The sequence below is a fragment of the Scyliorhinus torazame genome, chromosome 3 (genome assembly GCF_047496885.1).
Source record: "Scyliorhinus torazame isolate Kashiwa2021f chromosome 3, sScyTor2.1, whole genome shotgun sequence".
NCBI classification, from domain to species: domain Eukaryota; kingdom Metazoa; phylum Chordata; class Chondrichthyes; order Carcharhiniformes; family Scyliorhinidae; genus Scyliorhinus; species Scyliorhinus torazame.
In genome coordinates, this window is record NC_092709.1 from 249505779 (window position 1) to 249530699 (window position 24921).

The 24921-nt window shown below is 44.6% G+C and overlaps 1 protein-coding gene across 1 annotated transcript in view; it reads right to left on the minus strand.

Moving 5' to 3' along the window:
• tars1 (threonyl-tRNA synthetase 1) overlaps positions 1-24921 on the minus strand; it is a 64660-nt gene that overhangs the window by 31424 nt on the left and 8315 nt on the right. Inside the window, exons 3-12 of the mRNA XM_072497086.1 lie at positions 17444-17634; positions 16261-16384; positions 13797-13918; positions 13569-13686; positions 13158-13222; positions 8460-8538; positions 6265-6411; positions 4115-4213; positions 2846-3012; positions 540-702 (exon numbers count right to left, since the gene is read on the minus strand). Coding sequence (XP_072353187.1) covers positions 540-702; positions 2846-3012; positions 4115-4213; positions 6265-6411; positions 8460-8538; positions 13158-13222; positions 13569-13686; positions 13797-13918; positions 16261-16384; positions 17444-17634 — 1275 coding nt within the window. The remainder of the gene's footprint in view (positions 1-539; positions 703-2845; positions 3013-4114; positions 4214-6264; positions 6412-8459; positions 8539-13157; positions 13223-13568; positions 13687-13796; positions 13919-16260; positions 16385-17443; positions 17635-24921) is intronic.

Consider the following 24921-nt stretch of genomic DNA (forward strand, 5'->3'; position numbering starts at 1 on the left):
ATTGCAATCTCTCCCAGCTCCCAACAATCACTGACCTTCCACTCTGCTCCAGGTGCTCCATCCCCACTTGTACAGTATATAATCCATCACATTTCTCCCACTGTTGAGCTCTGAACAGAGTCCTAGGACTCAAAACGTAAACTCTGCTCCTCGCTCCACAGATGCTGCCAGACCTGCTGAGTTTTTCCAGCATGTTCTATTTTTGTTGTCACTTATTGTACTGCCTTGCTTTGGGGAAAACTTCCCATCAACAACTTGCTTTAGGCTTTAAGTGAGTCAAATACTTAAGTCTTCACCTCATTCCTTCCCTTCCTCCTGCAATCCAAAACCCAAGCCTAGTGATGCAACTACATATTCTCAACGTATCCCATCATTTCTTCCTTAGCCTTACTGAGGTCTTGCACTATTGGCTTTGACACAAGTTTTTAAAAAGTAAAACAAAACTGGTCAAGAAGTGACGAGAATCATACACCGGTCATTTCAACAATTCAGAAGAATGTGTGAGAAACCTGAACAAGATGAATGATTCACAATTATACCTGTTCCATGGTACAGAAAATGTGGGCATCATCCTGCTGGAACCGGCGGACTCGAGTCAGGCCCGTCAGTGCTCCGGACAGCTCATTACGGTGAAGCACTCCAAAGTCAGCAAACCGCAATGGCAGCTCCCGCCAGGACCGTGGGCGATGGTCAAACATGAGGCTGAAATATGGACAAATAATTATTTTAAAATCTTGTTTTAAAAAATTATGCAGAATATAGTATTTTTAAAAACTTCATGGAGTTTTAACCAAGTGAAATAAGCACTCATCCTCTGAAACACCAGAATTGATCAAAAAATTCATCCAGCGTAAAATGCCCCTCCAAGATAAAATACTACATTCAGGGAAAATGGAAAGGCTTTGTGCAAATAGTTCCTTTGGGGAAACTGGCACTAACACAAGTGCCAATAAGTCACTACCTGTTCAGATTTGACAAAGTGGGAATGGAACAATGGAGAATGTAGACTGGGGAGGGGTAAAGACAGGCTCAGAGCAATGCATGGGCTTGGAGGCGGTTTTGAAAATAGACTGGAAGGTGGCAAGAGATAGAAAACTAAGTAATATTACAGGTTCATTGCTTTTTCACTCTGTAATTACCAACAGTGCACATTGAACAATGAGTACTTGATTTTTTTTTTTAAAAAAACAAAAATCACAAAAAATATTTTCTGTACTCTTAAGTTTGACAAATTTGGAACAACTTAGAACAATATCAGTTCTTAGTCAGAGACAAATGCTACAACACCCTGGGCTAGTGCGCAGTCAATTACAGCCCCACTTGGCCCAGTCACAAAACAATTGAAATTAACTATCATTTGCAAAATACATGAAGTGTCTGGTTGCTCAACTAGTCACCAGGTTATAAATTTCAACACAATTAATTTTTATTAATAACAATAATTAAATATGCAGCAAATACAACTGGTTAACTATTATCTAATTCCTAACCCCCCCCACAACTCACCCCATCCTCTATATATACACACACACACAAGATAAATAAAGGGGAAAGAGGGGTGTAACAAAAATAATACCAAAAGCAAAAGCATAAAAGTCTCTGTTTCAGATGGATGTCTTCCAGTGTGATTCTTTCAGGTAGACCTTCAGTTGGATGAGGTAGTTTTTTCCAGTTTTTAATGGTTTTCATTGCAGATTCATCAGGATCTCAAGACTGCTCTACAGATTCAGAAACAGCAGGCAGGAAGCATTTTTGGAGAACGAGAGCAACTCACAGCTTCTTCTCTCAGCATCCAGGACCTTCTCTCTTCCGGATCCTCTGAAAGCCCCCACCTGGCTGAACTCAATCACTGTCCGCCACTGGGCAGGATACAACCAAACCGAACAGCTCCAATCTCTCAGGTGCCAGAAAGTCTGAGTTCTTCTACTCAAAATCTGAAACTTCATAGCACAATGTACTATTTTCCAACTTTGAGTTCCTCACTTCCTCTACTTGACTTGAAGGTATGTGTCCTTAAATATCCATGGATCAAAAATGTTAATCACAAAGGAAAAGAAATGGGTAACAAGGAAATCAACAGGAAGAGTCCTTATACAAGGAACTATTCTACATATGAAAGTTGTATAGATATGCCAGCTAAATCCTTTTAAGTGATGTCTAAATATTCCTCTCCAACAAAGACTGGATGAAGAAATCAGAATTTCAAAGTATTATTGGGAGTGTGGGAAATTATGCAAACGCACACAAAGAGATTCCCAACCGCTGAGACACACTTAACGTCACATTAAATGTGCCTGGTTCTACAGGCTGCACTGTGAAGTCATTATGATAATCACACCATAGGAACTACACCATTGCTAGAAAACACATTTTAATTGAAAGAGGGAAAGTTGGAGATACTGGCATGCCGTTTACAACCTGTATCAGAATTACACAGGTTAATAAAGAAAAATCCTTACTGGGTTGTGGTGACACTGGCAAGACAACATTTACTGTCTATCTTTACTTATCCTGGGAGCATTAAGTGTCATCCATGTAACAACAGATTCAAATCATATGTAGATCAGACTAAGTAAGGGTGACACATTCCCTCTTCTGAAGGGCATTAACAAATCAGTTGGGTCAAGATGATTCAACAGTTTTCATTATCATTTTCCTGTGTCCGTCCCCAAATTATTAGACCATCACGGTGGCATTTGACTTCTGGCAACAGAACCACTGGACGATCTCACCCTATAATGAATTAACACAAAATCATAGACCTACATTGCCAGAATCTCAGGAAAGCACTTAGAAAGTGCAGGAAAGCGAAAAGGTTTGAGGTTTCAGGGATTCAATTACATACCAATGACCTGGGCAATTCATAGGTTTCAGAGCAAAGATTTCCTTCTCCACCTCAAAACAGAACATGTTCTCACTGTAATGCTGCCAGTGTCCCGATGTTTGCCACAGTTTGTGGTTGTAAATGTTGGGAGACACCACCTCTGTAAAGCCTCTTTTTGTGTACTCACTCTAAAAAAAAAAAACACACAAATTCATAAATATTTCAGAGACCAAAATTATAAATCTACATTAATTAAAAATATTTAGTCACACCTGAACCTCAGCAGATAGTTATAAGATGTGCAACAAAGGCATCAGTGAAAGCTGGACACTTTTTTTTAATCTTTAATTTAGAGTACCCAATTCATTTTTTCCAATTAGGGGGCAATTTAGGGTGGTCAATCCACCTACCCAGCGAAACCCACGCAAACACAGGGAGAATGTGAAAGCTGGACACTTTTGAACAGAGACAATGTTGTGCTGATTAACTTTGCCGTGCCTCTTATTAGTTGAATATCTATAAATATCAAGAGCAACATTGAAGAGCAGTCTATTCTCTCAGCCCAGAAAACAGAACAACTAAAATCAGAGGCAAGAACAATGCTTTCCTAGCAAACATGAAGAATCACATAAAGTCTAGAACAGAAATTGCCAACTGAAAATACACAAGCGTTGCATCGAGGATCTTTAAAGTTATTTCTAAAGACAGTGGAGATAAAAGCACTCATTACAGAAAATGTACAGATCACCACATTTACATAATCACTACAATATCAGTATTATCAGGAATCACTTGCTCTTTTCTAGAAATTAAAGCAAGATTTAAAACTGTAAAACAACATTTACTACATAAAAAGAACACCTTTTACAACATTTGTAAAACACACCAATGTAATTCAGTCTAAATCTCTTCACTGATGTATCTTACTGCACACCTACTGGTGGGACGAGGCAACATGTAATAACTTCTTTATTCTTTCCCAATGAATTGCAAACTTGTTTGAAGATGGCTGTGGTTGACCATGAATTCCCCATCATGGTGTGACATGAAGCGTGGTGAAAAATGGTAATTAGAATTAAGTTGCTCTAAAATCCCCTCTTCCTACTCCTACTACATTGCCTCATTACTCTTCCCCAACTGCTCCAGTACACACCGTAAAAAGCCCATATTTCACCCATCCATTTTTTTCCTCCTTTAAATCCAATTTTCTTGCAAATCTTTCAGAGGAATCTCAATTGATTGGTTTAGATACATAAACCTCAAATAAAAAATTGAATGAATAACTCCTACCCTAATGAATTCAATGAGTTCATTGTAGATATAAGCTCCCTTAGGCAGGAAGAAACAGCTTCCTGGGCTGAGTTCATGGAAGAAAAACAACTCTTGCTCCTGCAAATCAAAAATTCAGAATTATTACTTGAAGAAAAGCATAGCATTGAGCAACTAAAATATATTTTGATAACCCAACTTCATTTATTGTCATGGATTTAAAACACATCATGTGAAAGGGCAATGGCGATTTTATATTGTTGTTCAAAATGGAACGCCAATATGAGGAGGTTGCCACAGTTACAGCCTTATTTAACAAGGAATAATGGAATTATTTGGTACTACAGAACTTGAATTGCTGAAAAAAAGAAACATGTCCAAGCTTTTCGTCCTGGACACATCAGAACATGTCGTGGGAATAACAAAATACGAGGCCAGAACATAAAAATTTATACTGTATGAGAAGAGAGTGCTGATTGTTTGGCAGGTGGACTCTGATTGGTAGAGGTGTCATCAAGGAGACTGCACCAACTAATGGTGACTGCCAGTTAACTGCCAAGCATTGTTTGAAATTTAAACCAGGCAGCTTGACCCTAATTGGTCAAGACATTGCCCCGAGGAATGAGTCAATAAATGGCTGTCACTTATTTTGCTTAGCTGAAACAGACGCAATGTATGTACATGTTCTTTCCGTCTGCAGAGAACAGGACCTTGTCTATTAATATATGTAGCTTCCAGTATACGCAAATGCAGCACACTGCAAGCCCGACTGACAGTCGTAAGATTAGTTGTCAGCGTACTTCTTAGCGCATGGTGGATCATTCAGCAAATGTAGCCCAATCGTGGAATCATGTCAAATATTGGACACTGTTTCAAGCTTTCAAAGCATGGGCTGGTTGGGTATGGTCTGTACCTTGCCCATTCCAAATAGCAGCTGGGACAAGCTATTTGACAGAATCCATAAATTGTCATTTTTCCCTGGCATTCTTGTGAACTGGCATTCTTGTGAAGTGTCCGGATGCATGAAAGCCTCAAAGCTTTGACGGGTCTCTTTGTGCAGCAATACTCAAGGAATCATTTCTAAAGTAGTGGGCAGCACGGTAGCACAAGTGATTAGCACAGTTGTTTCACAGCACCAGGGTCCCAGGTTCGATTCCCCATTGGGTCACTGTCTGTGCGGAGTCTGCACGTTCTCCCTGTGTCTGCGTGGGTTTCCTCCGGGTGCTCCGGTTTCCTCCCACAGTCCAAAGACGTGCAGGTTAGGTGGATTGGCCATACCAAATTGCCCTTAGTGTCCAAAAAGGTTAGGTGGGGTTATTGGGTTACGGGGATAGAGTGGAAGTGAGGGCTGACGTGGGTCGGTGCAAACTCGATGGGCCGAATGGCCTCCTTCTGCACTGTATGTTCTATGTTCCTCTATGCATTCCAATAGCAAACGGTTGGTTTGCAAAAGCCATCTGAAACTTTTAAGCAATGCCAAAACAGAGTTATCCCTCGTGGATTTGGGGCAGCATGGTGGTTAGCACAAATTGCTTCACAGCTCCAGGGTCCCAGGTTCGATTCCCGGCTTGGTTCACTGTCTGTGCGGAGTCGGCACGTTCTCCCAGTGTCTGCGTGGGTTTCCTCCGGTTTCCTCCCACAGTCCAAAGATGTGCAGGTTAGGTGGATTGGCCATGATAAATTGCCCTTAGTGTCCAAAATTTCCCTTAGTGTTGGGTGGGGTAACTGGGTTGTGGGGATGGGGTGGAGATGTGGGCTTGGGTAGGGTGCTCTTTCCGGGAGCCGGTGCGGACTCGATGGGCCGAATGGGCTCCTTCTGCACTGTAAATTCTATGATGATAAACAAATTAGAAACATTTGAGCACACAGATGCAGAGTTAGCAGAACTTCCTGTACTGCCTGCCTCAAGATCGGAGGAAACCTGTTTTATATTGTCTTTTCCATCAAGCGAAACATATCAAGAGAGTGAATTATTGACATTTTAGGCATATCAAAGTCACATTATAAGCCATTATGCACACAGATTTGTTGAAATTTGTTAAAGCAGAATATGTGAATTACGCACATATTCTTCTCAGAAAGGATCCCAGTAACAGGTTTTCCAGTAAGCAAAAAGTTATTTTCTCAGCACACGTAGTCAAGAGGGATAATAACAATTATTTTAGACTAACCTTCCCCAGTTTTCTATGATCTCTGTTTTTGGCTTCTTCCTGGAACTTTTCCCATTCTTTCAACATTTTTGAATCTGGAAAAGAAATGCCATAAATTCTTTGCAGCGTCTCCATATCAGCCTTTCCCTCCCAGTAGGTGGAAGAATTCTGTGAACAAAAAGGATAAAATGATCACATGTTATCTTGCGGGGCCAATAATTTTTTGGAAGATTTTGGAACATAATAGCTGACTGAAAAGACCACACAAGGTTTTCAAGATTTCTACTGTCATAAGCAGATGAAAATCAACACTATCTAAACATTATTCAGGAGGTAACTTATAGTCTACACAGAACAGACCCCTAACAACAGAAAGTTCCCCTCCAGGGTTATACTTAGTCTGTCCCTGAAAAAAAACCCACATAATACTCCAGGAACCAATCCATTGCTGGCTTCACAAACTCACCCACAATTTCTAATCCCAAAACTGGCTTTCACAGCAAGGGTTACTCTGGAGATTTCTCCCTCAAGCCAAATCTTCCAGCCTCTTCAATCCTCACAAACGTGGTTGTTTCAAAGCAAGTGCAAGCTCCTACTGTTTCCTGCATAGTGAACAATAGATTGATTGCCTGCCTCTACCTCTCTTATTCTCCCTCAGGTTCTTGCAGGCTGACTGTAGGTTCAGATTACAGGGTTTTCCCCCCCCGACAATGTCTCCGGAGACAAGACCCCTTTCAGGTCCACTCTCGCGGCAATTTGCTACCCTGTATATCCACCCCCCCAACTCGCCTGTACATTGGAATTAAAACAGACAGTTGTAGCCATGTAAAATGGCTGCGTTCAGATTAATCTGGCCAAAACCCAGTTTAAAACGGCTAACCCGAAAGACTGCTGGGAAAAGCAGCCAAAAAGACACAAGCAGGCAGCTGCAGACAGGTTTGCAGCTTCAGTTCGGGGAACGTAGCCCAGATCGATACTCAGGGCTATCAACAGCCCATCAACCCAGGTATCCGCAGTTTCATTCAGGACTGTTTACACCTAATCTACTCAGACATCCACAGCTAAATCGGCTATCCCCGGGAACAATTGCAACATATTAGCAATTGAATACCGGGCCAGACCTGTCGGCGCCTGCAGTGGCCGAAACAAAGACAGGTGAACGACCACCCACCGATCGAGGAATCGCCTCACCATTGGACACATCGACCCCAGAGACTGGGGACAGAATCCAATCACTTGGGACTCGGGGTCAAGGGCCGCCCTGGGAGGCGGGAAGCCCCTGGGCCCTATAAAAGTAAAGGTCCAAGTTCAGAGCTCTCTCTCTCTCATCTTCGCCTGCTCGAGACCTTCGCAAGACCAGCCACCGGCCACCGTAAGTTTGAATCCAACGATCGCTACCCGGTAGAGACACCTAGCCACCGACCTGTAGCAGCCTTTTGAATCCCGCAGGCCAGATTTGATTGGACAAGCCATTCGTTTCCCTGACCTGGTGGGCTCTTCCTAAGTTAAGTATTGGCCAGTAGTGATAGGTTTGTTATATAGAAAGTAGTATTAGGGTATTAATATTGCTTGTTGTATATAATAAATGACCGTTGTTTTAATCCTTACTAAGCGGTGTGCTGTGTTATTAATCATAACCTGAACTTGAACCACGTGGCGGTATCATAAAGATACCTGGCGACTCATGAGCAAAGGTGACCTAAACAGAGCAAATAGACTAAAGCTAGAAAGAGCAACACAGTTTAGATAGAACAGTTCACAAACTTGACATTCCTAACACCTCCCGGTGCCTGGTGCTTTGGAGACTAACAGTTTATACAGAGTCATGCCCTTGCCCACAGGGATTGCACCTTTTTCCCAGCAAATCGGGGCCTCACTGTCCTCATGGTAACCAAGCTGCCTATGCTTGTTGTCGAGCAGGATTCAGAGTTGGTCACTTTACCCCTTAACTACTCTATTTCACCTTAATTTATACAGCCCCAAAACATAACTTACAAACTTTGTATTTACAGAACATTAAAAAACCTGCAATTCCAGATGAGATCAAAGGTCACTTTTGTTCAACACAATAATTAATGATCAGACCGATTAAACTCAAATGGCAAAGCCAAACTAAAACACTGATCAGTTTAGTGGATATTTTTTAAAGATCTTCCAGTAGAATTATTCCACAAAAAGCAGAATGAAATCCATTTTCAGTTCTGTAAAGCACTTACTTTGTGAACTTTCATGGCCTTGATTTTTCCAGTGTGTCTGACATGAGGTCCTCTACACAAGTCAATCAGGGGTCCACACCTGAAACCAAAGTCCAAACGAAAACACAATTCATTCCCATTACCGGAAATACATATGCCACTAAAATAACAAAAGTACACTCTACTTTCAGACAGATGATGAGTAACAGCGTGAAATCCCCAGCTAATAATTGCCCAAGTATGAGTCATAGTCATGTGGCTAAACACTGGGTCACCATCATTTCAGATTTTAAATATATACTAACCAATCGGTGAGGAATAAAGCGTTTCCCATTTTAATCAGTAAAGAGCACTCAGATTAGACATACAAACATTAGACAGTAAAGCTTCTTTACTCTGCCCCAGCATCATGCCTTGGCCCCAATTTTAAAAGCATCTGCTGCCCCAGTTATCTATTCCCAACAGCATGTATCCTATTGTCAATGACACTTCATTACTAAATCAGGTTTTGTATGTTTAGTCTAACCTCACCCTGTAGGAGGTTATAGACATCAGAGAAGGGAGCAATTTAACAACCTCTTCATGCCTGGAGAGGATGCATGCGAGCCGGTTTGATCGCGGGAACGGCCTAAATCGTGAAGCTCGCTAGGCACATAGCGGTTTGCGATCGAATCGGCACACTCCCATTGCTGGATTCCAGATCTCACCTAAGCGTGGCGAGAACCCACTAATCACACTTAAAAGGCCAATCTCCATCTCATTAAAGGGATGGACGTCATATCCAACGGTCCCCTGGGATTGAACCATCTCACCAGCGACACAACGATTAGTGCTGGTCCACAAACAAGGACCAGGCAGGACAGCACTTGGAGGGTCTCCCAGGCCATTGGGTGGTCAGGAACAAGGCAGGGTGGCACTCTGGCTCTCCACCTGGCACCTGGACACTGCCAAAGTGCGAGGGTGGAAATACCAGGTTGGCAGGAGCACTGCCAGGGTGTCAGGGCAGCAGTGCACGAGTCCCCGGGTGGCACGGCCATGGGTCAGGGCCTGAGGGGAGCGACGTCCATGAAAGTTAGGATGAGGGGGCTGAAAGGGAATTATAAAAGAGGGCCTCTGGAAGGTAGAGGGAGGGTGGGCTGTAGGGCAGTGCCCACATGTGCGGGGTGACATTGCCCAAGGATGGGGCGTGTGAAGGAGCCACATGCTCACAGAGATCAGATCAGGCACCTTTCAAAATGGCCCACAGGTTCAGCTCCCAGTAATGAAAATAATGGGCTGGCCTGGTGAGGAAAGTGCCGTTCAAAAGCGGTCAGGAGCTTTCCAACGCAGCTGTCGAGGAACTTGCGGGAACTTCGTTTGCTACGGCACTAACATTTCATAGAATTTACAGTGCAAAAGGATGCCATTCGGCCCATCGTGTCCGCATCGGCTCTTGGAAAAAGCACCCGACTAAAGCCCACACCACCCTATCCCCGTAACCCAGTAACCCCATTCAACCAACACGAAGGGCCATTTTGGACACTAAGGGCAATTTAGCATGGCCAATCCACCTAACCTGCACATCTTTGGACTGTGGGAGGAAACCGGAGCACCCGGAGGAAACCCACGCACACACGGGGAGAACGTGCAGACTCCACACAGACAGTGACCCAGCCAGGAATCGAACCAGGGACCCTGGAGCTGTAAAGCAATTGTGCTAACCACTATGCTACCGTGCTGCCCAAGATATTTTGAACTGAACTTGAATAATGGCCTCAGGCTTGTAAATCCAGCATCTAACACACTGCTTCACCCATCTCCCATGCAAAGGCAACGGTGAAGTGCTTTTGTCACTGGACTAGCAAGCTAGAAGCCTAGACTAAGACTCTGAGGACATGGGTTCAAATTCCACCATGGTAATTACTTCTAGACGGGAAACAAGGGCCTTTTTCTGAATGGCAGGCAGTGACAAGTGGGGTACCACGAGGATCGTTACTAGGACCGAGGCTATTCACAATATACATTAAACAACTTAGATGAGGAAACTAAATGTAATATCGCCAAATTTGGAGATGACACAAAATTGAGTGGGAGGGTGAGCTGCAAGGAGGATGCAGAGAGGCTTCAGTGTGATTTGGACAAGTTGAGTGGACAAATGAATGACAGGTGCAGAATAATGTGGATAAACGTGAGGTTATCCACTTGGTAGCGAAAACAGAAAGGCAGATTATCTTAATGGCTATAAATTGAGAGGAATGTGCAACAAGACCTGGGTGTCCTTACACACCAGTTGCGAAAGTAAGCATACAGGGGCAGCAGGTGGTAAAGAAGGCAAATGGTATGCTGGCCTTCATGAGAAGAGGATTTGAGTACAGGAGCAGGCATGTCTTGCTGCAATTATACAGGGCCTTAGTGAGGCCACACTTGGAATATTGTGCGCCGTTTTGGTCTCCTTGTCGGAGGATGTTCTTGCTATAGAGGGAGTACAGCGAAGGTTTGCCAGACTGATTCCCGGGATGGCAGGACTAAAGTATGAGGAGGGATTGAATTGGTTAGAATTATATTTGCTGGAGGTCAAAAGAATGAGGGGGGGGGGGGGGGGATGTCATAGAAACCTATAAAATTCTAACAGGATTAAACAGGGTAATTGCAGGAAAGATGTTCCCATTGTGAGGTCTCCAGAACCAGGGGCCATTATCTAAGGATACGGGGGAAACCGTTTAGGACTGAAATGAAGAGATTTCTTCACCCAGAGAGTGGTAAGCCTGTAGAATTTGCTACTACAGGAAGAAGTTTAAGCAAAAACAATGTATGTCTTCAAAGAGTTAGGTATAGCTCTTGGTGATCAAGGTATTAATGGATATGGGGGGGGAAAGAGAGAACAAGTTACGAACAAGTTACTGAGTTGGATGATCAGCCATGATGATATTGAAACAGTGAAGCAGGCTTAAAAGGCCAAGTGACCTCCTCCTGATTTCTATGTAACTGGAATTTAAAAAAAGCAAATCTCAGTTATGCTGTCAATTGTCATTAAAAGCCCATCTGGTTCATCAGTGCCTTTTAGGAAAGGAAACCTTACCCAGTCTGGCCTACATATGACTCTGAAGTAGCAAGCCACTGATATAAAACTGTTACAGAAAAAAGTCCGTAAGTAATTGAACCACACAGATCACCGAGCATCGATGTAGGCACAGGAAGGAAAGGACAACGTTCGATCCTGCAAAGTGCTCTTTACTGATACCTGAACGTTTGTGCCAAAATTAGGAGAGCTGTCCCTCAGATTAGACAAGCTTGATGTAGTTGTATTCACCAAATCACTCAAGCAATTGAATAAAAGTAGATAATTAAAACACATTAAGGATGGCAGGACAAGTGATACATGTGCCTTTGGAAGCCAATGGATGCCATTGTGATCCAGGGCAACCATATCGGACGTAAGATGTTCAGGTTAGGTGATTGGCTATGCTAAATTGTCCCTTTGTGTCAAAAAGGTTAGGTCGGGTTATGGGGATAGGGTGGAGGTGTAGGCTTGGGTAGGGTGCTCTTTTCAGGGGCTGGTGCAGGCTCGATGGGTCAAATGGCCTCCTTCTGCACTGAAAATTCTATGTAATCGGTGCAAGCGTTTGCAGCTTGAGGAGCTTCTGTTCAGATTCATTGATCTGGAGGCCGAGCAGCAGACACTGCAATGCATCGTTGATGGGGCGAGGGGAGAATGGAGACTTTATTCAAAGAGGTCTGACTGCCTCCTGGTACAGAATCTTCTGTAGGTGGTCAGGGACAGGAGGGATGACTGCAGCTGTGGCAGATAAGGAAACCCAGAAGGAAGGAGTTTAAGCCTCTCTAATTATCCCAACAGGTTTGAGGTTCTTTCAGTTTGTTTGGATGAGAGTGGGGCTTTATGGTGGATGAGCTGACTGCCCATGGCACCATGGTAAAGGAAACCAATCGAGCGGCAGGGGGGTTTGGGGGGGGGGGGGGGGGGGGGGGGGGGGAGAAAGAGAGCAAAAACAAATATATAGTGGTTGCAGGGGGACAGTAAAGTGAGGGGAATTGACACTGTTCTCTACGGTGAGTAACTCAGCTCCTGACTCCCCAAAGCCTGACCACCATCTACAAGGCATAATTCATTGAATACACCCTACTTGCCCGGATGAGTGCAGTTCTAACAAAACTCAACACCTTGAGCACAAGGAAGCGTGCTTGATTAGCATGCCTCCACCCCCTTACCTTCCACCACCCACATCCAGTGGCAACCATATTAAAGATTCACCGTAGCAACTCACCAAGACTATAACAGCACCTTCTAAACCTGCTACCACCTCAAAGGACAAGTGCAGCAGATGTTTGGGAACATCAGCACCTACAAGTTCCCTTCCAAACCACACATCACCCTGGCTTGGAATTATATTCCTGTTCCTTCATTGTCACTGGGTCAAAATCCTGGAACTACCTCCTGGACTACAGCGGTTCAAGAGGGAACTCATTATCACCTTCTCAAGGGCAATAATGCTGGCCTAGCCAATGATACCCACATCCCTTGAATGAATACATAGTTTTTTAAAGCTTTCACCAGATCAGCTACCAAATAGATATCCCTTAATGCTAATGTTTACTCCAATTTATATGCTTCATACTAAAAAAAGTTGCATTCCTTGTATTCCTAAAGCACTTCATTTCAGATGTATTCAAGGAATATTAATTTGTCAGTTAGATATAAGCGTTAGTAGCGTTGTTCCTTACCTATACACTGTTGTAGTAGGAGTTTTCACCTTCTCATTTAGAATTCTACACTTGAATTTGTTGTACTAAAAGTGAAAAGAAATGCTGAATTAAGAATGCTGAATATAATACTGTCAAGTCCAGGTAAAATCTAAACTAAGACCATTTAGTTGGAAGTTGAAAAAAAAATTTGGTTTTCAAAAAGGCAGCCAATCTCTGTTGTTCACCATGCAGAATGCAGGTGGGAGCATGTGCTATACACTTATAGTTAAACGCATTCCTTAAAGTTTCCTCTGATTAGGACCCTTGCTTAGCTGCTTGTGCACATTTAACCAGCTAATTCAAAACATAGTGAACAGATACATAGAAATAGGCTGCCTCTTTTGCACCTCCATTATGCTAGAAATATCCAAATGTTAAAAAATAGTTTACCTTGAACATTGCCAGAAGAGTCTCTTTTTTTATTTCAAGTCTCTCAAATGGTTGTTTATCCTTCATAATACGTTTACATAGACTTTCTAGAGCTGGAAAATCATTGCTGGAGACTCCCCTGTTGTAAAGTTTTTTTTGTTAAAAATAAAGCAGTAAAAAAAAAAAAACACTATCAAAAGCAGATATTCAGATAACTAAAAGCAGCGAAAGAAATCAACTAAAACATACCCTTCTTCCAAGAACATGTCATAATAAAAACCATTTTCAATTGGTGGTCCATAGCAGAGACACCCTCCAAAGACTCGTTCCATGGCCTCTCCCAATATGTGGGCACTAGAATGCCAGTATACCTAGCACACAAACATTCATTAGCCAATATTATGACGAGAAATCTGTCACTTCATAGCTAACTGACATTCTCTGGTTCAGACTTTGTTCTGCTCACAATTCTTCAATCTCATCACTCAAAGAGATACATAGCTGCCTGCTCTCTTCACAAATCCCAATTCCACTGTTACAGCAAGTTCCAGTGCAAAATTCCAAAGCAAGTACACAGTCAAGTGTGCATGTAATGAACAATGGATATGGTTTGTCCACCAATGACTGCAAAATCTAGCCTATCAGGTCTTTCAATTGTTGGATTACAACTCAATAAATATTTTATATAGAATCTAAGTCAGGAGTAGAATGGGGCTGGTCCTTGCTGACCAACAAGTTTTGTAGAAGCAGAGAAAATAAAGCTTACTGCACAAAATGCCTCAAGAGCAGTTGATGCTTCGATGGAAGTGTTCAGCAAAAGAAAAAGCGACCAATCTGCAGTACAGGTTGATGTCGTTTCATGTGTGACATTAGGCCAAGTCTCGATTTGCATAACTCATTGTAAATACTGCATATGTAGAAGTTAGTGGAGGGATGGATGGAGGCATTGGTTTAGCACCACGCTCACTTGTCGTGAGGCCATTTGATTTTGTTCTCCCAAATGATGAAATTGCTTGATCATGTGTTTCTGTCCAAGGTGATTTTTTGCCCCCCCCCCCCCCAATCTATTGGAATGCAACTTGTAAGCTCTGAGGTTGCTTTCACACTATCTTTATATAAAAGTTTGGAACGTCCTATGGTGCAGGTTCCCCTGCTCATGTAGCTGTACAGTACTGCCTTTAGTACGTGGCCAACCCAACAAAGCTGAGCTCTGATGAGTACACTCTGTGGTCTTGGAGTGTGACCAGGGGTGGAATGATACAAGATCTGTCTTCTTCAGGCTTATTGTGAGGCCTAAATGTTCCAACGCAAAGTGATCTATAAGCAGCCAAATATCCTTAAGCAAATGCTGTGAGAATGCAGCAGTCTACAAATAGGAATTCACACAGTAGCTTTTGAGTAACATTGAGCCTTTGCAAGTTGAAGAGGTTGCCATCTGTCCTGAATTGAATGTGCCCTCCTGTGTCAAGATCTTGTGAGAGCAGGGCTGAGAAGTATATGACAAGCAGTTGGAGTCAATAAACAGCCTTGCCTGATGCTGTCAGTGACAGGAAAGGCACCCAATGAGGTGCCACTTTACATCATAAGACCATAAGACATAGGAGCAGAATTAGGCCACTCGGCCCATCGAGTCTGCTCTGCCATTCAATCATGGCTGATATTTTTCTCATCCCCATTCTCCTGCCTTCTCCCCATAACCCCTGATTCCCTTATTGATCAAAAACCTATCTATCTCTGTTCTAAAGACACTTATGTGATTTGGCCTCCACAAAGAGGCAAAGAGTTCCACAGATTCACCACCCTCTGGTTGAAGAAATTCCTCCTCGTGTCTGTTTTAAAGCAACGTCCCTTTAGTCGGAGATTGTGTCCTCTGATTCTAGTTTTTCCTACAAGTGGAAACATCCTCTCCACGTCCACTCTATCCAGGCCACGCAGTATCCTGTAAGTTTCAATTAGATCCCCCCTCATCCTTCTAAACTCCAACAAGTACAGACCCAGAGTCCTCAACCGTTCCTCATCCAACAAGTTCTTCATTCCAGGGATCATTCTTGTGAACCTCCTCTAGACCCTTTCCAAGGCCAGAACATCCTTCCTTAGATTCCAAGGCCCGCACATCCTTCCTTAGATACGGGGCCCAAAACTGCTCACAATACTCCAAATGGGGTCTGACCAGAGCCTTAATATAGCCTCAGAAGTACATCTCTGGTCTTGTATTCTAGCCCTCTCGACATGAATGATAACATTGCATTTGCCTTCCTAACTGCCGACTGAAATTGCATGTTAACCTTAAGAGAATCGTGAACAAGGACTCCCAAGTCCCTTTGTGCTTCTGATTTCCTAAGCATCTTCCCATTTAGAAAATAGTCTATGCCTCCATTTCTCCTTCCAAAATGCATAACGTCACACTTTTACACATTGTATTTCATCTGCCATCATGAAACAAGCAAATGACACTGATCATTATTTCATATTTGCACAGAATTTACAACAGGTCTGTCCAGTTTACTGTGTCAAAAGCCTGGCTGTGACAGGCTATTGGCTTTCTTGAAGTTTGCACTGCTACTACAGGTCAGGCCAAGGATCAGGATTGTAACTTTTCATGACAGTAAACTATTACCTAATTATTTGAATTATTATTCATTTAAAAGGGGAGACCCATTGATAATTGCTGATTATTCATGTTGCATCACAACTGTAAACACAGACTACTTACAGCTTGGGCCTCCTCTTCCTCAAACTTAAGCAATGCTAGACTGCAGTCTTCTTCCAGTGGTCGATCCAAGTCCCAAACTACTCCATTTACTTTAGCAACAACCACGTTGTCAGCCAAACCCTGACTGGATTAAACACATACAGAATAAATATACAAGAGGAAGTGATGCACAAGATGAAGTAATCGCATTAAAAGAGATAATAATGTTTGCATCAATGTCGTGCTTTATATATTAAAATACATCCACATAACAAATTATCTTTGAAAATACCCTATTTCTCGATGTCAACAACATTACCAAAATTAAAAATGAGGCAAATAACTAGTCCAACTGTGGCCATGAACAAGCCAATCAAGAATGATTTTTAATTTTTGTTTATTCTTTTAAGGAATGTAGGTGTCGCTAACTAGGCTTACATTTATTGCCCAATCGGCTCAGGAAGGTGGTGGTGAGCTGGCTTTTTGAACTGCTTAGAGCACCATCAGGGGGGTATGGGGGAAAGAGTTAAATAGGAGGCTGCAGGTCACAGCAGGTCAGCCTGGGGCACAAACTGATATCAAGGTTCCTGCCAAAAGGTGGGCCTCAGGAATGAAACCTAATACGCACATTGCCAACAGGAATTGAGGAATTTTAACAGTAGGTTATGCATCAATGAGAAGTGGCATTATAAACTGCATCATAGCTGTCAGAAGAAACGGTGGACCAAAACATTTAAAAATCCACCGAATTAACTCACCTCCTACATTCCAAGTAATAAGTACATGGCCAAATCAGAATCTCAGTAAATAAACTTGCATATCAGTGGAAGAGTTTCATCCTCAATAAATGCACATGTCAAATCAGAATTTGTAGTAGACTATTCAGGCTATTAACCTGCCCTTTCACTGCATCATTTTGAATTTTCTTTTCAAGTATCCAATTTGTTTTTAAACATGTTTTGTCTTTACTTCAACAGCCATTTGTGGCAATACATTTTATGGATCTTAGCACTTTGATCCTCTTAACTCTCACTATTTCAGGAGGAAAAGCCACAATTTTGTACATCCATCTCTGACTTTGAGAGAGAAAATGTTTCCAGCCTATCAACAATTCCAAGATTATTTTTTAAAAGGGCATCTTCTTGTTCCACTACCATATAGTAATAAAAGAGAGACATTTTTAGTACAGGAACAAGTACTTTACCTAATTCCACAGGCAATCTGGTAAGGGGTGCTTTTCCAGGAGTCTCCCTGTACTTGTTTACCATCTGGCAATGTGATTGTTATTTGCTTGCTCTCTTTCATAGCACGCTCCGCTAAAATAGAATCACTTTCTGCTTTGAGTTTGTTGTACAGTTCAAGTCGTTCATTAATATAAGCAGGCCATGGATTCAACTAAAGAGTGGGAGAATAAAAACAAGTAAAAATTACTTCGTTATGCCAGTTGTCTTCCAATATCAGCTCAAATTAGAAAAAAAACAGAAGTGTGTACTTTTCTTCTGGTTTAGCTCACTGGGCTAAATCGCTGGCTTTGAAATCAGACCAAGGCAGGCCAGCAGCACGGTTCAATTCCCGTACCAGCCTCCCCGAACAGGCGCCGGAATGTGGCGACTAGGTGCTTTTCACAGTAACGTCATTGAAGCCTACTCGTGACAATAAGCAATTTTCATTTTCATGATAAATTCATTGGTTGAGATATGAATAGTACTGTAAAGCAGTTCTTCAAAGTCAGGGGCGCGACCGGCAGTTGGGTCGCGGGGTGTCGGGAGGGTCGCGGAGCCATTGTCCGAGACGCTCCGATCGCGCAAATCCCCACGCAGCAGCCAGCTTTTCATAACGTCAGCTGTAAGCGGCCGCGAACATGTTTAAAAAAAAATTCGGCCACATTGCTCATGCGCGGTGATAATTGGGCACGCATGCGCAGTGCGGCCGCTATTTATTTTAAACGGTTGCAGCTTTTTGTTTTACAAGTTCTGTAGTAGTTTTTATTCATTTATTTTATTCATTTAATTTTTATGTTTTTCATCTATTTTATTCTTTTTTTACAAGTTCGGGGGGTTTTATTCATTTATTTGATTAAAGTTCGGGGGGGGGGGGTTTATTTGATAAAATTTTACAGGAAAAAAAATTCAGAACTTTGGACAGATGGGGACTCCATACTTTCCGACACCAGAAGGTTTCACCTTCATTCAACAGGTTCCATTGGAGGAGCGTGTATGAGGGCCAAAGGGACCCAAAACCATTTCCTCCATTTTTGTCAGCAGCAAGCAAGGTAAGAGAAAATGGTGGGACACGCAGGTCGGCCTGCGTGGGTCGCGAAGGTCGGCAGGGTTGGGTCCCGAAGGTTGGCCGGTTGGTAAAAATGGGTCCCCGGAAAAAAAGGTTTTAAGAATACTGCTGTAAAGCAAAGTGAAAAAGATAGAAAGCGGAGCGAGGTCTAGGAGTTCAGATCTAGAAAAATTGAGTTCAATAATCACATTTGTGCTGTGCTACAGCAGAGCATCACCTTGGCTGTTGTCTCGAGTATGTCACTTAACCCTTCCGGTTGCGGCTATGCAGAGCTAAGTCGCACGTTCGGCAGCTCCCGCTTCGAACGGACTTTTGGGCTCTTTTCAGGGCCACCAACGGCATTTTTGACATTTGCCGGTGTGGGAAGAAGACTGCAACATTCCCCCGACAATGTATGGCTTGGACCAGGAGTGGGGCGACTACAAAAGTGGTGGTGAAGCCAAAGAAAGTGCGAGGGAAGAAGACCAGGCAGCGTGGATGCAGTGGGCGCAGGAGCAGCAGGGGGCTATCCAGCGCTGCTTCAGGGAGCTCAAAGCGGACCTGCTGGAGCCGATGAAGGCTTCTATTGATAAGCTGCTGGAGACCCAGACGGCCCAGGGGGTGGCGATCCGCGAGGTCCGACAAAAGATCTCAGAAAACGAGGACGAGATCTTGGGGCGAGCGGTCAAGGTGGAGGCGCACGAGGCGCTCCACAGGAAATGGCAGGAACGGTTCGAGAGATGGAGAATCGGTCAAGGTGGAAGAATCTGCGGATCCTGGGTCTCCCGGAGGGGCTGGAGGGGTCGGACATCGTGTTAAACTCGCTGATGGGAGCGGGGTCCTTCCAGGGGCCCCTGGAGCTGGAAGGGGCCAATAGAGTGCTGGTGAAGAGGCCCAAGGCTAACGAGCCACCACGGGCGGTGCTGGTGCGGTTTCATTGGTTCGCTGATCGGCTGTGCGTGCTCAGGGGGGCCAAGAAAGAGAGGAGCAGCAGGTGGGAGAACGCGGTGGTTCGAATATATCAGGACTGGAGCGCGGAGGTGGTGAAGAAGAGGGCCAGGTACAACCGGGCGAAGGCGGTGCTGCACAGTAAGGGGGTGTGTTTGGCATCCTGCAGCCGGCACGTCTGTGGGTCACCTACAAGGACCGGCACCATTATTTTGAGTCCCCGGAGGAGGTGTGGGCCTTTGTTCAGGCCGAGAAGCTGAACACAAACTGAGGGTCGGGATGGGGGGGGGGGGGGGGGGTCGGGCGTGGGGATGGTCGGGGATTGTTGTTGTTGTGTTACATTTTGAGGGGGGATTCTTTGTTCTTGGAGGTGAGTAGTGAGTTTAAAAACCTTACCTTTACAGGAGCAGCCCTTTGGATTTCGGCGGCAGCGGTGCGCAGGGGCCTTCTGGGAGGTGAGTAGTTAGTTTAAAAGCTCTTACCTTTACAGGAGCAGCCCTTTGGATTTCGGCGGCAGCGGTGCGCAGGGGCCTTCTTGGAGGTGAGTAGTGAGTTTAAAAACCTTACCTTTACAGGAGCAGCCCTTTGGATTTCGGCGGCAGCGGTGCGCAGGGGCCTTCTGGGAGGTGAGTAGTTAGTTTAAAAGCTCTTACCTTTACAGGAGCAGCCCTTTGGATTTCGGCGGCAGCGGTGCGCAGGGGCCTTCTTGGAGGTGAGTAGTGAATTTAAAAACCTTACCTTTACAGGAGCAGCCCTTTGGATTTCGGCGGGAACCGGAAGTTCGACCTCTGGCAAGTCCCCCCCCCAATAAATTCTGGTGGAGAGGAAACCCGAGACACTACACGTGTAGTGTCTCCCACCCACCCTCCTCCTCTAACCTAATAATAAGACCCATTGGTGTAAGGTAAGTGCCATATTATATTATTATATTATTAGCATTGTGCAGGCCAAGGATTGGAGGTGGAGGAGCAGTCTCTGTCAGCGAGAGAACCTGAGAACATCTCAGAAGGTAAGCAAGTGATTTTTACTTTTATACCTTTTTTTCAAATTGTGTGTGTCGGGGGGAAACTGAAGTGACATCACAGAAAAGCTGTGACCTGAGTGGCTGGTTGGGATTCTAACCTAAATTTTTTTGAGTATTTGGGAACTAATTAAACATAATAACTTAATTATAATTTAGAGGATATCTAAGCCAGAGATCGGAGGATATTATAGTTAGCTATCGCATTTCTATTAGAAATCTAGTGCTAGGAAACAGATAGTTGACAGTAACTTTGTAATTTAAAAAAAGTATTTATAAAAAAAAAAGACAAATTTTAATTTTAATTAATTGACGCAATGTCAGTTAGAGGGGTGCTGTGCTCTGACTGTGAGATGTGGCAGGTCCGGGAGGCTTCCAGCGTCCCGGATGGCTTCATCTGCAGAAAGTGCACCCAACTGCAGCTCCTCACAGACCGCATGGTTCGGTTGGAGCAGCAATTGGATGCACTTAGGAGCATGCAGGTGGCGGAAAGCGTCATAGATCGCAGTTATGTAAGTGTGGTCACACCCAAGGTGCAGGCAGAGAAATGGGTGACCACCAGAAAGGGCAGGCAGTCAGTGCAGGAATCCCCTGTGGTTGTCCCCCTCTCGAACAGATATACCCCTTTGGATACTGTCGGGGGGGGATAGCCTATCAGGGGAAAACAGCAGCAGCCAGAGCAGTGGCACCACGGCTGGCTCTGATGTTCAGAAGGGAGGGTCAAAGCGCAGAAGAGTAATAGTTATAGGGGACTCTATAGTCAGGGGAACAGATAGGCGCTTCTGTGGACGTGAAAGAGACTCCAGGATGGTATGTTGCCTCCCTGGTGCCAGGGTCCAGGATGTCTCCGAACGGGTAGAGGGAATCCTGAAGGGGGAGGGCAAACAGGTAGAGGTCGTTGTACATATTGGTACTAACGACATAGGCAGGAAGGGGCATGAGGTCCTGCAGCAGGAGTTCAGGGAGCTAGGCAGAAAGTTAAAAGACAGGACCTCGAGGGTTGTAATCTCGGGATTACTCCCTGTGCCACGTGCCAGTGAGGCTAGAAATAGGAAGATAGAGCAGACAAACACGTGGCTAAACAGCTGGTGTAGGAGGGAGGGTTTCTGTTATCTGGACCACTGGGAGCTCTTCCGGGGCAGGTGTGACCTGTATAAGATGGACGGGTTGCATCTAAACCGGAGAGGCATAAATATCCTGGCCGCGAGATTTGCTAGTGTCACACGGGAGGGTTTAAACTAGTATGGCAGGGGGGTGGGCACGGGAGCAATAGGTCAGAAGGTGAGAGCGTTGAGGGAGAACTAGGGAATAGGGACAGTGTGGCTCTGAGGCAGAGCAGACGGGGAGAAGTTGCTGAACACAGCGGGTCTGGTGGCCTGAAGTGCATATGTTTTAATGCAAGGAGCATTACGGGTAAGGCAGATGAACTTAGAGCTTGGATTACTACTTGGAACTATGATGTTGTTGCCATTACAGAGACCTGGTTGAGGGAAGGGCAGGATTGGCAGCTAAACGTTCCAGGATTTAGATGTTTCAGGCGGGATAGAGGGGGATGTAAAAGGGGAGGCGGAGTTGCGCTACTTGTTCAGGAGAGTATCACAGCTATACAGCGAGAGGACACCTCAGAGGGCAGTGAGGCTATATGGGTAGAGATCAGGAATAAGAAGAGTGCAGTCACAATGTTGGGGGTATACTACAGGCCTCCCAACAGCCAGCGGGAGATAGAGGAGCAGATAGGTAGACAGATTTTGGAAAAGAGTAAAAACAACAGGGTTGTGGTGATGGGAGACTTCAACTTCCCCAATATTGACTGGGACTCACTTAGTGCCAGGGGCTTAGACGGGGCAGAGTTTGTAAGGAGCATCCAGGAGGGCTTCTTAAAACAATATGTAAACAGTCCAACTAGGGAAGAGGCGGTACTGGACCTGGTATTGGGGAATGAGCCCGGCCAGGTGGTAGATGTTTCAGTAGGGGAGCATTTCGGTAACAGTGACCACAATTCAGTAAGTTTTAAAGTACTGGTGGACAAGGATAAGAGTGGTCCGAGGATGAATGTGCTAAATTGGGGGAAGGCTAATTATAACAATATTAGGCGGGAACTGAAGAACATAGATTGGGGCGGATGTTTGAGGGCAAATCAACATCTGACATGTGGGAGGCTTTCAAGTGTCAGTTGATAGGAATACAGGACAGGCATGTTCCTGTGAGGAAGAAAGATAAATACGGCAATTTTCGGGAACCTTGGATGACGAATGATATTGTAGGCCTCGTCAAAAAGAAAAAGGAGGCATTTGTCAGGGCTAAAAGGCTGGGAACAGACGAAGCCTGTGTGGCATATAAGGAAAGTAGGAAGGAACTTAAGCAGGGAGTCAGGAGGGCTAGAAGGGGTCATGAAAAGTCATTGGCAAATAGGGTTAAGGAAAATCCCAAGGCTTTTTACACTTACATAAAAAGCAAGAGGGTAGCCAGGGAAAGGGTTGGCCCACTGAAGGATAGGCAAGGGAATCTATGTGTGGAGCCAGAGGAAATGGGCGAGGTACTAAATGAATACTTTGCATCAGTATTCACCAAAGAGAAGGAATTGGTAGATGTTGAGTCTGGAGAAGGGGGTGTAGATAGCCTGGGTCACATTGTGATCCAAAAAGACGAGGTGTTGGGTGTCTTAAAAAATATTAAGGTAGATAAGTCCCCAGGGCCGGATGGGATCTACCCCAGAATACTGAAGGAGGCTGGAGAGGAAATTGCTGAGGCCTTGACAGAAATCTTTGGATCCTCGCTGTCTTCAGGGGATGTCCCGGAGGACTGGAGAATAGCCAATGTTGTTCCTCTGTTTAAGAAGGGTGGCAGGGATAATCCCGGGAACTACAGGCCGGTGAGCCTTACTTCAGTGGTAGGGAAATTACTGGAGAGAATTCTTCGAGACAGGATCTACTCCCATTTGGAAGCAAATGGACGTATTAGTGAGAGGCAGCACGGTTTTGTGAAGGGGAGGTCGTGTCTCACTAACTTGATAGAGTTTTTCGAGGAGGTCACTAGGATGATTGATGCAGGTAGGGCAGTAGATGTTGTCTATATGGACTTCAGTAAGGCCTTTGACAAGGTCCCTCATGGTAGACTAGTACAAAAGGTGAAGTCACACGGGATCAGGGGTGAACTGGCAAGGTGGATACAGAACTGGCTAGGCCATAGAAGGCAGAGGGTAGCAATGGAGGGATGCTTTTCTAATTGGAGGGCTGTGACCAGTGGTGTTCCACAGGGATCAGTGCTGGGACCTTTGCTCTTTGTAGTATATATAAATGATTTGGAGGAAAATGTAACTGGTCTGATTAGTAAGTTTGCAGACGACACAAAGGTTGGTGGAATTGCGGATAGCGATGAGGACTGTCTGAGGATACAGCAGGATTTAGATTGTCTGGAGACTTGGGCGGAGAGATGGCAGATGGAGTTTAACCTGGACAAATGTGAGGTAATGCATTTTGGAAGGGCTAATGCAGGTAGGGAATATACAGTGAATGGTAGAACCCTCAAGAGTATTGAAAGTCAAAGAGATCTAGGAGTACAGGTCCACAGATCACTGAAAGGGGCTACACAGGTGGAGAAGGTAGTCAAGAAGGCATACGGCATGCTTGCCTTCATTGGCCGGGGCATTGAGTATAAGAATTGGCAAGTCATGTTGCAGCTGTATAGAACCTTAGTTAGGCCACACTTGGAGTATAGTGTTCAATTCTGGTCGCCACACTACCAGAAGGATGTGGAGGCTTTAGAGAGGGTGCAGAAGAGATTTACCAGAATGTTGCCTGGTATGGAGGGCATAAGCTATGAGGAGCGATTGAATAAACTCGGTTTGTTCTCACTGGAACGAAGGAGGTTGAGGGGCGACCTGATAGAGATATACAAAATTATGAGGGGCATAGACAGAGTGGATAGTCAGAGGCTTTTCCCCAGGGTAGAGGGGTCAATTACTAGGGGGCATAGGTTTAAGGTGAGAGGGGCAACGTTTAGAGTAGATGTACGAGGCAAGTTTTTTACGCAGAGGGTAGTGGGTGCCTGGAACTCACTACCGGAGGAGGTAGTGGAGGCAGGGACGATAGGGACATTTAAGGGGCATCTTGACAAATATATGAATAGGGTGGGAATAGAAGGATACGGACCCAGGAAGTGTAGAAGATTGTAGTTTAGTCGGGCAGTATGGTCGGCACGGGCTTGGAGGGCCGAAGGGCCTGTTCCTGTGCTGTACATTTCTTTGTTCTTTGTTCTTTGTTGTTGTTCTTGTTTCTTTTTGGTTCACTGTGGGTGGTTAGGGTGGGTTGGGTCTGTCGGGTGGACTCTTCGAGGGGGCAAGTAAACGGAGTAGGGGGTGGATGGCCGGTAAGGGAGGTGGGGCCCCGCGGGGCAGGGTGAGGCCCGAGTCGGGGTTGAGGGGACTGGGCCTGTAAAAGGAGCTG